Source organism: Pleurotus ostreatus (genome assembly GCF_014466165.1).
Source record: "Pleurotus ostreatus strain PC9 chromosome Unknown scaffold_4, whole genome shotgun sequence".
NCBI classification, from domain to species: Eukaryota; Fungi; Basidiomycota; class Agaricomycetes; order Agaricales; family Pleurotaceae; genus Pleurotus; species Pleurotus ostreatus.
This window is the reverse complement of record NW_023503159.1, coordinates 2,631,529-2,647,432: the sequence shown is the minus strand read 5'-3', so window position 1 is coordinate 2,647,432 and position 15,904 is coordinate 2,631,529. Positions and strand designations below refer to the sequence as shown.

General features: G+C 52.4%; 6 protein-coding genes across 6 annotated transcripts; 5 read left to right on the top strand and 1 right to left on the bottom strand.

Annotated features, from left to right (window-relative positions):
- Positions 1–250: 250 nt before the first annotated feature.
- On the top strand, positions 251–1,780 carry PC9H_006717 (uncharacterized protein; the record flags this gene model as incomplete). Its single annotated transcript, XM_036776261.1, has 7 exons — positions 251–410; positions 538–619; positions 675–804; positions 862–1,058; positions 1,106–1,238; positions 1,297–1,574; positions 1,633–1,780. The coding sequence occupies 7 exons, from the start codon at positions 251–253 to the stop codon at positions 1,778–1,780; spliced, it is 1,128 nt and encodes a 375-aa protein (XP_036632280.1).
- A 1,819-nt stretch (positions 1,781–3,599) lies between these two features.
- PC9H_006716 (uncharacterized protein) lies at positions 3,600–3,950 on the top strand (the record flags this gene model as incomplete). The annotated part of the gene is made up of 2 exons (XM_036776260.1): positions 3,600–3,779; positions 3,819–3,950. The coding sequence occupies 2 exons, from the start codon at positions 3,600–3,602 to the stop codon at positions 3,948–3,950; spliced, it is 312 nt and encodes a 103-aa protein (XP_036632279.1).
- Positions 3,951–6,315: 2,365 nt separating this feature from the next.
- Positions 6,316–7,095, bottom strand: PC9H_006715 (uncharacterized protein; the record flags this gene model as incomplete). Its single annotated transcript, XM_036776259.1, has 3 exons — positions 6,316–6,442; positions 6,497–6,722; positions 7,056–7,095. 3 exons carry the CDS (start codon positions 7,093–7,095, stop codon positions 6,316–6,318), a joined length of 393 nt encoding a protein of 130 aa, XP_036632278.1.
- Positions 7,096–7,193: 98 nt separating this feature from the next.
- Positions 7,194–10,125, top strand: PC9H_006714 (uncharacterized protein; the record flags this gene model as incomplete). Its single annotated transcript, XM_036776258.1, has 10 exons — positions 7,194–7,298; positions 7,350–7,415; positions 7,458–7,552; positions 7,602–7,869; positions 7,922–8,322; positions 8,371–8,499; positions 8,553–8,665; positions 8,720–9,049; positions 9,134–9,235; positions 9,287–10,125. The coding sequence occupies 10 exons, from the start codon at positions 7,194–7,196 to the stop codon at positions 10,123–10,125; spliced, it is 2,448 nt and encodes an 815-aa protein (XP_036632277.1).
- Positions 10,126–10,579: 454 nt separating this feature from the next.
- On the top strand, positions 10,580–11,813 carry PC9H_006713 (uncharacterized protein; the record flags this gene model as incomplete). Its single annotated transcript, XM_036776257.1, has 6 exons — positions 10,580–10,659; positions 10,713–10,811; positions 10,868–11,084; positions 11,360–11,416; positions 11,467–11,709; positions 11,763–11,813. The coding sequence occupies 6 exons, from the start codon at positions 10,580–10,582 to the stop codon at positions 11,811–11,813; spliced, it is 747 nt and encodes a 248-aa protein (XP_036632276.1).
- A 48-nt stretch (positions 11,814–11,861) lies between these two features.
- On the top strand, positions 11,862–15,717 carry PC9H_006712 (uncharacterized protein; the record flags this gene model as incomplete). The annotated part of the gene is made up of 9 exons (XM_036776256.1): positions 11,862–12,296; positions 12,351–12,668; positions 12,720–13,085; positions 13,138–13,331; positions 13,382–13,552; positions 13,603–13,743; positions 13,795–14,366; positions 14,417–14,549; positions 14,595–15,717. 9 exons carry the CDS (start codon positions 11,862–11,864, stop codon positions 15,715–15,717), a joined length of 3,453 nt encoding a protein of 1,150 aa, XP_036632275.1.
- Positions 15,718–15,904: the final 187 nt, after the last annotated feature.

Here is a 15,904-nt window from a genome sequence, read left to right as displayed (position 1 = left end):
CATGACCACTACCAGGCCGTCAACCCACCACCCACTACTCGCCTTTGCCCCTCCACCGCCAGCCGCGCACCTGCTATTGAAATCCAATTCCCTAGTTGCGTCAGGAACAGGTCAAGAGTCAAGAGATAAGTGCAGGGAACAGACGCCCAACGAACAATCAACAAACCGTCATGTGATGTTCACACTTATAAACAAGGGCCATCTGGGCCACTTGAACTTATCCCCTCCTTCCCCCCACGGATACTCATCAATGTACGCTCGCAACCGTGGCTCCAACCTCCCTCCATCTGTGCCATCGACTCCGCTTGACAAGGCATCACAAGTAGAGAACCAGGTTGCCGCTCAACTTGCTAAACAAAGTGGTCGCAAGCGGTATGGTGTTGATTCTTTCATGGCGCTCTTGCTCACAAGTGTGTAGTCGTTGCGCACATCGCTCTCATACCAACAAGGAGAACTCGGATCCTTCCACTGATGGCGAGGCTAGCGACTCCGAGAAAGAACAAACCTACCAGGCTTATGGGTGATACCTCGCTCGAGTAATCGACTTCACACAAATCATCGACCATGTTATTGAAGCAGGGATTAAGCATGAGCTTGAAGATGATGATGACACCGAGAGGTATGTATTAATGATCATTGATTATCACTGATTACCATTGAACACAATCCCTTAGGGCCCTTCCTATTGCTCTCCGACGTCAACTCGAGGATTGGGATACGTTCTGCAGCAAGATCCCAGGCTTCAAGGACATGATCATGACCCTTGCTTCCAAGCGGACTGTCCGACATGACCTGTCGCGCCATGTAAGTGGCTTGCTTTACTCACTGCATGTTCAATGTTCACAACCCAACTCTTCGCAGCTCACCAATGGAGTGGAGGCAGCATGCTGCGATGATCGTGCTGCCTTGAAATCGGGCCTACCTTCCTTCCTTCTCTACGACACCAAGAAGACCCTGGATCCCGCCATTGCTACAAGTGGCAACAAGGCCGATCGTGGCTTCAACCATCCCGTCACCGCGGCACTCCTCTGCCCAATCACTCTGCCTGCTACCACATTGTCAGTTATACACTCGCATGTATGAAACGTGCTCACCATTTGAGTAGGACATACCAGGACATCCAGGATGGTTACACACTCGTCAACGCAAAGCAGCTGCCACGCTTCCTTTACCCTCATGATCGCACAGAGGACAACAGTATCTCTGATGGTGCCTTCCAAGGATACCTAATGATACGTGTCAGTGTCATCTCACGTCCTTGAGCATCACTCCCTGATTCATTCACCCCGTTCACAGGCCGCCAAGTTCATTCTCATTGGGCGCAGCTGTGCTACCTCGGAGCCAGGTGCTTCCACTGGACGACGTGGCAATGCTGCACTGGCCGAAATTCACACCATCACTCCTCGCGTTATTGCATACATTGCTGTCCAACTTCACTTCGCGCTTTCATCACAATCAACTTGGGGCCTAAAGGATAAGGCGCTTTTCGACTACCACAAGTTTTACTGGAATATCGTGTCGTTCTTTGAAGCGGATGCCAGCGGCGGACAAGACATACTGGAATATTATAACTAGTACGTCTACTTCACATCATGACCTTCCCGATTCTAATGCTATGGTCCTTCGATGCAGTCATCTATGGGGTGATAAATCTGGACATTTGTCGTCAGCTCTCAATGCCAATGGAGATGATCACGACAGTGACGATGGCGACGATGGCTTCGCTCTGTTGGTCAACGAACGCGCGGCCAAACGTGCTCGCGCCGACCCGTTTGCTTAATCCCTCATTACGACAGCTCTCATTTCGTACAATTCCTATAACTTTATACAAGAGCTTCTATTATCTACCTTATCCTCTCTTGATCATGTACCCTAGAATACCCTATGAATTACGGTGACCTTCCCATTCTTTTGAGATCATGATAAGCAACATCTGGAGGCACAAGAAAATCAGTCTGATCTTTTCCAATGATCGGTTGGCCAGCTGCTCATTTGCGCACTTCCGGTATCAGTCTATGTATTAATGCAAACAGTCTGATGTGAATGGATCATCTGGCGCACTCGTCACCTCATGGAAGACACCTGACAGGCCTGTCAACAGCATGGCGTGAATACATCACATGGTGGTCCAGTGATATGTCGGCGGACAGGCCCACGAAACGACAACGTTCTGGTGTGTCTGACCATAATCGCGTCGGCGACCGCGCTGGTGAACGTCTTATCGAGAGGCGACTTCCGGTATAAGCCATGGAGAAAAAATGGCCATTCTGTTGTTGTTCGTACGTCTTTCGACACCTTTTGGGCCATATATGGGTATGTCACCCCTTGTCTGGCGTTCACGACTTTGCTGATGGCGGGAGTAACTACACGGTCGTGATCGCTTTGCCTGACAATGCCAGAACTCAGAAGTATCAAAAAGCTTACTACACTTATGCGGAGCAATGGCGACCCATGGTGGTCACTTCATCACAATATCCGCTAATGTCGTTAGCAATAGTGGCAACTTGGCCACGCTTCCCTGCGCCGGTGCGGACAACCTCTTGAAGGAAAAAAGCAGGAAGAACTCTGTCCATCAATCACGAAAACACTACGTGGAGCATCTCTCTCACACAAACCACGTCACGGACCATCTGTAAGGGGACACTCCTATTTTCTCTCCTTTCCTTCATGCCATGGACTCTTACCTACATTTCCTTTGTTCCCCTTTGTTCCTTTTCGCTCCCTTTCCTTTCCACTTCCTTTCCACCCACTCCTTTCGCATCCGAGCCACGTCCGGTGACTCCGGAGTCTTCCCGCACTTCGGACACTCCGGACACGCTTGGACTTGCTTCGGACACTTCGGACTCGCTCAGACTCGTCTATACTCTTTGGGGCTCGTCCAGGTTACCTCTATCCTCTTTCCCCACTTTGTTACCCTTCGCCCTTACTTCCCCAAGTCGCTGGCACAACTCCTGTGCATTTACCCTCCACTTCATTATCACATGTTTCCTTGTACCTTGTGATATTCGCTTGGACTTGTGGCTGGTGTACTGTACAGTTATCCTGCATTCCTCTCACGCTACTACAGTATATACATACTTCGTTTCCTAGCATGGAGAATCCTTATCCTGTTCTCTCTGGATTCTCCCTCTGCTAGGTGAGCAGCCCTCTCATGTATTGTAGTTAGTCTTATTCATTATCTTTGGATTCTCCCTCTGCTAGGCCTGCGCTGTTGGCCATCTTGAGGTTGCCCTTACACCATCGCGCACTACAGAGACGATCATACGTGACCAGTATTTCTCACTTTGTCTGTTCAATGGTGTGGCAGGCCATGTTGGAAGTTGAGGTTAGCACCTGTGCAAACCGTGCTACATGTGGAATGGTCCAGTATCGAGGAGTTAGAGATTAGGCTCATACGGTACATTCTCTCTTTCATTCTCAGTGTCTCATAATGTGTACTTAATGTGTAGTTTATTATCTTATCACCTCAGTCCGTTTACCCCGAGACTGAGTTTACTTTGTAATAGGTTATGGGCCCTGCACTTATCCTATAAATCTATAACCCCAATCTCCTATGAACTCGTACTTGCACCCTACGCCTTATCACTATCTTCCTCAAAATGACTTCCATCAAAGTCGGTGACGAATTCTTGCGTGTTCCGAAACTTGATGCTGCCGGTAATAACTGGGTGATCTATCGGGACCGTCTGATGTGGGCTGTGGACGCACGCGGCTTGCTCAAGCATCTCAATGGAACTGGTTCTGAACCGGTCAACCCTGTTCCTGTGCTGGCCAGCCCCGTAACTGATGTCCAGACCATGGCATTGAACCAATGGTAGGAGGATTTGAAGGAGTGGCATCAGGGAGAGGCTGTGGTCAAGCAGCAAATTGCTGGTACAATTCCGGATTCTGTAAGGGCAACCTCAAGATGTGTTATAGGCGCGTCCAAGGAACCCCTTAGGGGCTACTAGGGGCGCGCCCACGTGCGTTTCCTGACTATGGGCTCGGGCCGCGCTTACACGCGGCCACGCGGACTTCCCGGATTACGGACTAAGTACATACTCGAGCACATTGTAGTTACTACGACCGAACTCATTACTGTTTTGTGAACGCGCGGACGCCGCGTGTTCCTTAGTATATAGTCCTGTATCGTACATACAGCTACCTTAGTTCGAATATTAGTTCCTTCTCCGCACTCGCACTCTCGCCCCTCTAGTGGGTTCTCCCTCCGTCGCACCCCTTCGCCTCCGCCCGTACCCTCGGTACCCGCGTAGGACTCCTCCCGGAAATACAGGGCACACAAGAGTGTGGGAGGCGCAGCCAGTAGCTGAAGCCAAGCCCGTATGTCCTTGTTCCCCCCGTTTCCCCCGCGCGTCTACGTGGAACCGCACACCCGCGGGTCCGCGTATCCCGAGCCCCCTGCGAGTGTGGCTCTTAACAGTATATTCGAACTCACAACCCAGCTCTTGCTCTCGTCCCCGCAAGTCCTTGTCAACATCATGGCTGGTGGCACTCAAGCGGGCCCATCGTGGCCTACTCGCGTGAGCCAGCAAGCCGCCGCCACCCTCGTCTCTCCGCTGCACACCACGGCCCATGCGCGCAGCCACGCCAACAAAGGAAAAGCTCCTGCGGTTCCGCGTCTGCGTGCGACGTCCTCGCCATCGTTTCCTCCGTTCCGCTCCCCTATGGTCGCCGCGGGAGTTGCCCCGCAACCCGCGCCCCCTCCGGAGACACCCAAGTCCGAACCCATTCAGTCCTTTCCCCCGTTCAATGTCCTGTCCCCGGTCCATTCCCGCTCGATCCCTTCAAATGAAGAGCGCGCTCCCTCGCTTCCGGCAAGCAACCATGGGTCAGAACAGGCGGACGAGGAGAAGCAACCCTCGTTCCACGGTTCTGGACCGCAGCGCCCCTGGGATTCCGACAACGGCTCTGAGGACCACTTCCGCCCTGCGGACCACACGTTCCTTCACGCGCTATCCGCGCTCAGCAGAGAAATCAAGGACATCCATAATCGTGAGTCATCCGCTACCCCTGCCGCTCCTTCCGCCTCCCGTCCCAAACCCCACACCCCCGACCCTTACGACGGGTCCGACCCGTTGAAACTCAACACATTCCTCGTACAACTCAAGCTCTACTTCAACACCACCCCCGCACTTGCCTCCGACGAGGATAAAGTGACGTTCGCCTGCTCGTACCTCAAGGGAAACGTGTTCGCCTACTTTCAGCCCAAGCTGATCGACGACGCCGCGGATCCCGAATGGCTCCATAGCTACTCGACCTTCGTTCAAGTTCTCCAAGAGAATTTTGGTGCGTTTGACGCTACCGCGGAGGCTGAAGCGGCATTGGACCAACTCAAGATGGGGGACAGGCAACGCATAAGTAAGTACAATGTGTTGTTCCAGCAGCACTCTGCGTTGGTGTCCTGGGGCCCCGCGGCTCTCCAGCACCGTTACTACCAGGGTCTCCCGGACAGAATCAAGGACGCTCTCCTGAACCACTCGAAGCCGGGCTCGCTCGCACGGCTCCGCTCCCTCGCGCAGGCCATCGACCAGCGTCACTGGGAACGGGAGGCCGAGCGTACGCGCAACACCCGCGCCTCCGAGAAATCCGCGCCTGCGAAATCCTCTTCCGCGTCCACCCCGTCCAGCCTAGGCTGCTAGATTAGACAATACCAAACTGGATAAATCCATGCCCAGCCATGACCCATGGACTGGATTTTTCTCATGTGAAAAATTGCAGTAAAAGTTGACTTGGTAAAATTAGGGCGCGGCTTGTTTTTGCTCGCGCTGGCTGGCTGGATATGGATGCATCCGGGTAAAACAGCCCCCGATCTGAAACATGAAATACTCTGTTCCTTTTTCGGCCGTGAGAAATGTCCATCATTTCATTGTTTCACTCGTTTCGTCTGTTTCGTCCCGTTTTGTCACCGTGGGATTGCCTCCCCAACCCAAAATGCCAATAGACGCGGAACACGGGGTTTCGGAATGTTCAACTGTGACCCCGCTCCTTTTGAATTCAACAAACGTGTGAATGTTTTCATTTTGGACTTGTAAATTTCGCGTAGATGGCTCGTAGCACACAAGTACCTCATATTCCAATATTTCCACCATCTTTTAACTACTGTTTGTTTTGCGAAGGGTTTTGTACTGTCCAATTTGTTGTTAAACTGTTTTTTGTGAAACATAGATCACCAATGTTCAAGTTTTTTGTCAAACAATAAGTTTTTTTTCTCAAACTTAAACCAGCAAGTATGTGGGCAAAAAATATCTCATTTCATTGTACTAGGGGCAGGGACATCTCAAGCAAGTATGTAGTATATGAGCAAAGAGCACGAGCTTAGGGGATGATGGCAGATGCGCCGCTCGCAATGACAGAAACCATCCTCGTTTGCGCTGCAGCAATGCTGGGTACGGCGCGGAAGACGGCGCCAGGAACCCCAGTGACAAGGGGGGAGGTTATGTCCCTGGGGTGTATCGTCGTTAGGATTATCGACGGCACAATTGACGATGCGGCTTACCATCCAGCGAAGATGCCCACCTCACGTCCACGGGTAATCATATAGAAGGGACCTTCGTCGTCAGGATTGGGAAGGTGGAACGCATAACCGATGGGGACCACCCAAGGGGTCGTGAAGCCTGCTGGAGGCCCAGTGCCAACGGCAGGAGCTGCAGGAGGGGCGACAGCAGGAGGGGCTACGGCAGGAGCTGCAGGGGGGGCGACAGCAGGAGGAGCGACGGCAGGAGCTGCAGGGGGGGCAACAGCAGAAGCTGCAACGGGGGGGCTGGCGCTGGCCATTGACACAGACGATGGGGCGATAGTAATCCAGTTCGCCCGAATTCGGGCATTCCGAGATGCTGAAGAGGTCGCAGTGTCGACGGCAGGGCTGTCGGACTCGGGACTGGCGGTGGGAGTTGCTCCCTTGTTGTCCCCGGCATCTGCTAAAGCCAGTAACGCGTCCGCTATCCCTCGAGCCTGCGCGGGGGATAATGTGAGCATGGCCATCATCAAAGGCAACATGGCTGGTAGGTTAATTTTTAGCTGAACAGTGGAGGCGAATGCAAGTGGTTTTCACTTACCCTCGTCAAATTCAGCAGGAGGAAGTTTCTTGTTGGTCATTGTGCTTGGAGAGGCGTAGACGATTGGGTTAAATCTGAGGGGGGAAGCTCTGGGGAATGGCCAAATATCGTCGCCCTTAAAGCAACGGCTTTTGGGGAATGAGGTGGAAAAAACTATGTGTGGCATGGTCATCTGGGTTCGATTTCCCCAGCCGCTTCGAAGCCTTGGAGAACCGCGCTACAGATGCTCAAATCTTTGAGTTTGTGAGTCACGATCCACTGGGAAGTATAAGTACGACTCACCTTTTCCTCTAGAATTTCCTGTATTCTCCGCGCTTTTCCCTATGTCGACAGCCCCGCCAGCAAGCAACACAGCCGAGAGTGTGGGAGGTCCTGCAGCGAGCGCAAGCGATACTATAGGAGACAACGAAAGACAAGGACGGCACAAAAGAGAAGGAGGGCACAAAAGACAAAGATGGCACGAACCCGACGACAGCACAGGAGCCGGACTTACTCAAGTGAGTGATATGTTGTGCCGCCCGACATTGCTGACACATATGTTCCCAGACCCTTCACCTGCAACTGGGCACAAGGCGCGCGTCTAGCCTTTCTTCAACAGTCGCTTCAGGTTTACAACAAAGCTGCCCTGAAAAGTTCCCAAAAGGCCCAGGATTCGCTTGACGGCATTATCAACGACTACTTCAAGCAATTCAACTGGCGTCACCCTATCAGCCGGGAGCCCAAACCTGATGATCCACCCCTCGACGACCCGAAGGCAAAGCTCCCCGCTTCAGAGGAGAAACTGAAGCAACAAGTTATCGCCAAAATGAAAGACGTAAGATTGCATTTAAACACCTGTTGAACTGACTAGCTTACCTCTATATTAGTCCATTGGAGGCTGGATGCGATATCGAGCGAACAAAGTTGACCATGGACTCAAACAAATCACTAACACGTCGCCAAATAACCCTTATGCCATACTCCTCAGCCAGCTCTCCGGGATCGGTCTCAAACCTCCAAAGCGACTCTGCGCTTGGCAGATGCTACTCAAGCATGGCTTTGAGCCTCACGCCAAAGATTTTCAAAGGTCATTTGCGGCGTCCGGCGAGCCGCAATCGGAGATGGCCAACAGACGGAACGAGTACGACCAGGCCATCTTTGACAAGTTGGGCCCATCGGACAAAGAAGCTTGGGCTCAGAGGGCCAAAGACGCGCATGAAGCTCAGCGTGCAGAGATCGAGGGACGGGCGCAGAGAATATTGGCCTTCACCCCCGAAGAGCGACAAGAGTCAGTTTTTTTACTCATCTATCACAGAGAACTGACTCTCCACCTCAGAGCCATTGAACGACTCGGAGATTTCTTTTACCCCATCATGGAAGGAGTCAGCGAAATCACTCGCTGTCATGTCACCGTCTTAGTAGGTGGGCCAGAACCTGCCCAGGGGGGTCAGATTAATGTACTAAGGTAAGTTCTTGGAAGCTCGTCCTGTAGCGACACGCTGAATGGGGTCCGACTAGCTTACATGTTGGAGAGAACCTCTCTGCAATCCCGAAGACATGGAGTGAAGGGGACAAGCCGGGGCACGATATCTGCGTGCAAGCCTACCAACGTTGGCTCGAAACATGTTTCAGTTCGTGTTCCCCATTATTCCATGTAGTTGCCAATAACGGACTAAACTTTGTAGCTCCGGAGGACCAGCTTGCGGCTGCTATACCCGGTACCCGTGCAGCAGCCTTGCCGTCTTCTCGAACACAGCACAGCACCAACCTTCGCAAGCGCAAAGAAAATGACCGAGACCCGTCCCCTGATCCCTCTCGCTCCGACTCTCATAGCATCCATCGTTCCTCATCAAAACATCAACGTCGTCACGCCCGTGATGTGTCCTCCGACAGCTCTGACAGTGGGGACACTGACTCCGACACTGACTCTGACTTGCCTATGTCGAAGAGACGTGCCAAGAAGCGTAAAGAAAGACGCCAGGAGAAGAAGAAGGCTTGCAAAGCAAAGTCTAAGCGTGATCGCGAAGCGCTCTCTTCTGATGAGGACGAGCCGAACGCGCACCGAAGCTGACGCCTCACTCGTGAGCGCCCTCCGCAAGCCGTGAACATAGGCAACAAGACCACCCCCCACACCGCCGCCAAACCCCAAGATTGCTTCACTGACAACGACACCAACCCTCCACCGAAGAAGAAAAAGAAAGGTACAGACTTTAGAGCTCGTGTAGGAATTGATTCACCCACCTAGCTTTTAGCTTTAGATCCCCCAGAAGCTTCGTTGGCCTCGATTCAAGCCTCAGAAGGGAACGTGTCGTCGAAAGAATCCACCCCTCCTCCCACTGCCCCAATTACTCCAGCTCCAGCTTCCCCCAAGCAAGCTCCAGCGTCCCTCGAGACCCCTGAAGTCGATACTCGTGCCGCCTCCCCAGCCGCCTCCACCAACCCAAACAATCCTCCTTGTAGCCCAAGCCGTGTTATGGAGAAAGAAAGTCCCTACGTGAAGCCGGACGCGTATACGCCTTTCGATCCTCAATGGCCCGAGTGGTTCAAACGGGTATACAAAACACTTACCGGCCCTGTGAAGATGCCACCCGTGTGGCTGTCACTAGTCAAGCTGTATGTCCGCCTTGAGCAACAGACAAACTTCGCCAATCCCGAGCGCGTGAGCCTGGTGCCCGCCTTGCGGCCAAGCCAACTCCCTCATTGGATCTCAAGGGGCCGCAAAGTCACCATCGTCCCCATTCCCGATCTAGACGATTTCACGGCATCGTGGTGGGCTTGGTGGGTTTCCTTACAACCTGCATGGCGAGATGTAGCTGGTCAGGCATCGCTTCATCTACGCCATCGACATTTCACTGCTGAACAATCGGAGGTACCGGGAGGTTGGAAAGGTCTGGATATCCCAGGTGCCAATGGGATTGCCAGTGTTATGGCTTGCCTTGCGTGGTGGGCCATCGAGCTGGACAAATTAGTGCCCGAAGGATATAACTGGGTATGCGAGACTGAGGGCGCTGGAGATTGGCTGGAAGCGGTCGCCGACGTAACTTGGGTATTGAACAGCATCATCCTCAGCCGCCGCAACGAGCCCAACTGAGATTTCTACGTACATTTGTTTTGTCCATGGCTTGTAGACCCCCCCTTGTCGTATATCTTGTCTTGAATATATTTTGCTCTGTTCGGACCACAACCTTGCGTGATAATCAGCCAAATACCGCCTTCGCAATCCATTACAGGCTCGTATAGGTGTACAGTGGGGTGTTTTCTCGCTCAGGGGTAAAGGTCGTAAGAAACGGTATTTAATTCACTGACATTACTTGGGGATAATAATGGCGTATCGGGTGGGGGGACCAGTAGTGTACTTCAAAGGTCATTGACCGCTGATAATTTACAAAGAACTTAGAAGGGTCGATACTGAGAAAAGGGCCGCATGAGTAAAAGTCGTAAGAACTGTTAATGCTAATGATGACCATTTCTGGTTACAAGGCACTTGAACCGCACTTCGGCTCTGATAGCTGAACTTCGTCACTCACATCGACTCCCCTCTCTCTATGGGTCGCCCACGTCTCTACCATACCCCAGAGGAGCAAAAGAAAGCTCACAAACGTAAACATCGGAATTATTACAAGAGGTTAGTCTCACTGTTGTTCACCACTTGCTCTCAGGTCATACATTCATTTGTAGGCACCGGGAAACCATTCTCGAGCGCAGCCGAAATCAATATGCAGAGAGAGTATCTCGTACACATGCTCCTTTTGAGGCCGCCACACCAGACAACAATGAGTACGCTGTAGTTCCTGAACGTTCAAGGGCCGAATACTCACAGGGTCGTGTTCTAGCCAATCTGTAGATGATGTGGCCACAGTGTGCCTCTTGCAGCTAACAGAAATCAAAGATCACTTCACTACGCTTGTCGGCACTGACAACACAGAGTTCATGTTGTTGATCTGCCAATCAAGTCTGGCAGAGGAGTCGCTCCACCCAATCGAATCTGTTACCGCGCAACTGGAGGAGATCATTGACCCAGCGGATGGTCTCGTAGAGGTCCTTTTGGAGGTATATGGCCGAGGCGAACATTGGAGGCAAGGACAATCCATATGCGCTCAGTTCCGTCATGTCATCGATCACCTACACGATATACTATGTGCCGCCCTTGAGGGGTTTCCAGTACTACACCAAGCCTACCACTCTAAGTCACTCCAGTATCAAGTAGCAGGTTGACCATTAGCATACTTAGTTTAACATTGTAAATCGAACCCCTGCTCAACTCGAAGACTTGTAATTCGAACCCCTGCTGAACTTGAACCCCCTGAACGCTAACCCATTCTAAGCTTGAGCTTGCCGGGCGCCAACCAGACTTACACGAACCAACTACCAAAGGACCAATGGTGAGCGGTGAGCGAGTGCATCGGCAACCTACTTACCAACATTACTTTAGGCACGCAAAGCCAAGCCATCCCACTCAACGAGAGTTCTTAGCGACGATGAGATTGCTTTTTTGAAAACATGGGCTCCCGAGTATAAAAAAGCAAATGCGGCCAAAGGCGAGGAGCTTCAGGGCTTTCTTGCCCGATTTTGGATGGTTTGGTTCGACCGTTGGCCGCTCGCCAATGACATTGAGGACAAGGACTTGCGAGATGATAAGATATATCTGGAATGGCGCAAGGGAAAATACCAAGCTGTAAGCCACCTCTTTCTAACCATACGTTGACGCGGCTCACCAATATGATCCAGAGGGTCCTCAAGGAGCTGAAGTGGTTGTCCTGGAGTTTGAAGCGTCGCTGAGCATATTATTTGGTCTGCAAATTATCTACACAGATTTACTTAGTACCAATGTCCGTTTACTTGTCTACCTATCACGTTCGCGAGTATGTGAGCCGTGGGACAAACGGTGAGAAAAATGAGGGAGCTCACCAGATCACGCGGAAACCCAAACCTGGACGCGCTGGCCAAAGCATGAAGAAAGGAAACAAATGTCGACGGGTTCACAGCGCGCTGGACGAGGCGAACGCCAGTCAGAGCGACATCACCAACAGTCATTCACGCCGCATTAGATTGGGAGCCAACATGCGCAGTTATGTGCGTACACCACGATCCCCCCAGAAAAAGAAGGTCAAGATTGTCGCACCATTGAACAACCCCAGCTGCGACAGGTGGTGCCCCAATGAAGATGTAGAGAGTTGGGCATGGGAGGATATAGAAGAGTTAGTGGCTGAGGATTTGGACGAGGCGGAGATCTTTGTGGGCAAAAAGAGGTCCCAAGCGTCAGTGAGCAACACCAGTTTTGAGTGTTAAACCTGCGCTGACCTGACTATGGGATAGGCCAATCCCCTCCTTGAATGGGTCCAGTACAAGCAGGAATTCATCGATGAAAGCCTGCGTCGTGAGGCGAGGTCGGCGGAAGGTAGGGCGGGGTCCTGTGTCACCTGTCGAAAGGCTGCCAAACATCTTGAGGCCATAAAGCCAGTGGGAATGGAGTACACCACGGAGGATACGGCCAGAGAACGGGCGACAAGTGAGGAGCCAATGGTCACGACTGGGAACCCCGAATACCGGTGTTTAGAGTGTTTTGGTTCGGTGAACGAATGTTTAACTTGCTGTCTGATGCGGCACGAGCATCTGCCTTTCCATAGAATCGAGGTGAGTGCGACCTGGGGCGGGGATAGAATTTCTGCTAATAAAATGGAGCAGAGATGGAACGGGAACTGCTTTGTCAAGTCCAGCTTGAACACTATGGGACTCCGAATCCAACTAGGCCATGAGAGTGAAGGATGTACGAACCCCGAGCCAGCCCCAAAAGTGTTTGTCGTTCTGCATGTCAATGGTGTTCACAATCTGTGTGTCGACTACTGCAACTGTGAGACCCGGGAACCAAGGCGTGTGCAACTCTTGCGGGCAGGCTGGTATCCAGCCACCGTTCACTATCCGGCAACTTGTGCAACACTCGAGCTGCTAAAACACTTCCATGGTCTGTCGCTGTGCAGTAAGGTCTCAGCGCATGAGTATTACATGAACCTAGAGAGGTTGACCGATAACTCACGCGTCGACGTTCCCAATGTGAGAGTTTCACTCCATCTCTCGATGAACGTAATTGACGTCGACGTTGCAGACCCGTTATAAAGCATTCCTGCGTATGATGAGGCAGTTCCGCCACGAGCGTATGATGAAGCGGGCTGGAAGGGGTAATATTGAAGATGGTATCGCCACTGCGGAGGCTGGCGACCTTGCGCTCACCTGTGCTGCATGTCCGCAACCTGGCATAAATCTACCAGATGGGTGGCAGTCGATACCACCAGGATCAAGGTTTGATCGCCATCAAAACAAACATTGTGGAGCGCTAACTGTGGGAAAAGGTTTCTTTATTCGCTCTTTGTGGCGGTGGACGCAAACTTCCGGCTAAAGAATCGACTCCGTTCCCAAGAGACGCTGGATCCGGGCTTGCATACTGGCCTGGCCTATTTCGTCCCGCAGAAGCCATACAACGAGCATATCCTCAAATTCGCCTCGCAGAAAGACATCAGTGTGTTGCTCCTCTCATGGAGTGATCCGTGCTGACCAGAACATAGATCAGCAGTTGTAGTGGATTCAGTGCCTTGGCTCGCGCGGACTCCAAGTCGACCAGCGGACTACGTTATACGGGGGTTGGAATGTGCATATGTGCCCGTCACGAACTTATACGACCTCTGGGAGTCGGGGACCTTCAAAAAGGGGAGCGGTATGTGGTTCTTTGTTCTGTTCTAATGCTACACTCAATTTCACTCTGTAGCTATTGCAACATGGACTATATCGTACTCTCTGCCATCGCTGGGTTGTCACTTATGACACTGACCATCATCTATGATATTGCCTGCCAATGGAAGGCCAATTTTCCGACTCGCATGCTGGCCTTTCCCTCATCACTCCGAATTGCAGATGCCGTGCACGTCGATTTCGCTATCCCCAAGTGCCATCTCCTAGCGCACCAGACGCCATGTCAGACACCCCATTCCCTCAACCTTAAGCCCGGTGTTGGACGAACTGACGGAGAAGGCATTGAGAGAGACTGGTCGATGATTAACCCAGCGGCGAATAGCACGAAGGAGATGGGGGCAGGATCTCGGCACAACACCCTTGATGACCTGTTCAGCCACCACAATTGGATGAAGACCACGGGCCTGGGGCTGTCTCTTCGGCGGAAATATCGAATTGCCGTGGTCGAGGCCAAGCGACATAAGGAGCTCTTCGAGGAGTTCTCCGAATCTGTGGACAACCCCGAGCTGATTAAGAGCTGGACGGAGATGATACAGGACTGGGAGCAGGACAAAAGCAAGCCGAATCCTTATGTATCCGCTTCAGCGCGTGAGTTCCACCTGCCATTTGTCGTGTGGAAGATGCTGATTGCGGCCTAGATGAGGGTGAAACCAGCGTAAAACTCAAGTTAATGGAGGCTGAGCACCAGGACATAGAGTCAGGTATGACGTACGGGTCAGAGAAGTCGGCTACGGGGTTCTTGGCCATGGGATTGGCCCTAGAAGAGTCGCAGTAAGTAAGAATTCCTACCCCAGTGACTATTGCTGAGTATAGCAGGCGCCGTATCAAACTACAGGCCGCAACGAAAGAGATGACGGCACTGCAAATGTCACAGCTACAGGAAAAGCGTGTCAATGTTCAACGACAGATCAAGCAATTTCGGACTGAGCAGCGTATCTATATGCCCGTGGTCGACACAATACTTCAACGAGACGAGGGCAGCAAGCGAGTCGCTGTGGAAGACATGCCATTGATGCTACCATCAGACCTGGACGACGAATTGCGTGAAAGCGGCTGCGTGGACGGCCTCTCTGCCAAGGAAGATCAGCTGCGTGAGGCCCAGTGTCAAGACGCACTGGAACGCATTCGACTCACTCAACGAGCCAAGCGTCACATCATGATTCACAAGAGGAAGAGCCAGCCTGGGCAGAGGACCGGTACACGAGCTCGGTCTGATTTCGAGCGCCTCGACGTGAAGATATCGCAAGCAGCGGTCAAGTATCGGACGGCGCATGCTGCCCTCATTCGATTCCGTGGTGGCGTATCGGTCCTGAAGCAGCTACCGTACCTACGCGACCAAGACATCTGCCCACCCCCTGCCTTCGATGTAGACAACATTGAGCCTGCGCGTAACCTTCAGGAGGCTGCTGAGAGGCTAGGCGAGGGACGACGCGAAATACCGTGGATCTGGAGGACGGCCGGGGTTCTGGGGGATGGCGAAGATGCGTCACTCAATGATGGTCTGCGGATCGAGTGGGCTAAAGGGCGCGCAAGAGCTCTTCGGTGGTCAGAGGAGGTACTGTTATGCAAGGAGGAGATGCGACGGGTCCGACAAACATTTGAATTCCGAGCCCAGCAGTGGCGCACCCGGATCAGCGGCGGGAGGAGTAGTGATGACATATCCCTCCTCGAGGGCTTATCTGCCTACGCACACTCTCAAGCCTTGGTCTACAACAACCTGGGCCACCATTTCTGCCGGCTGTGGGAGGCTGCACCTTCCAAGCGCTCCAAAATGGTTGCGGTGCCCGGGCCTGGAACGGCAGATGCAGCGGCGGCGGAGGACGAGTGCCTCATGACGACACTGCAAGCGGAGGCATCGAGGCTTGCGGCAGACGACGACGACGAGGATAGCACGGACGATGACAGGGACATGGAGGAGGAGGAGGACGAAGATTCATAGTTTGGAGTTAGGCGCCCGTTTTTTTATATTCCGTCTTTTACATTTTCATTCTGTCTTTTTTTTGTTGTTCTGTCTTTTCTCTCTCTCTTTTCTATTTATTGAGATATTGCGCTCATCATACGCCTATTGAACATGTAAGTGATGGGAGCAACGGAAATCGGCTTCTTTTCGTCTTCGCGGAAGGTTA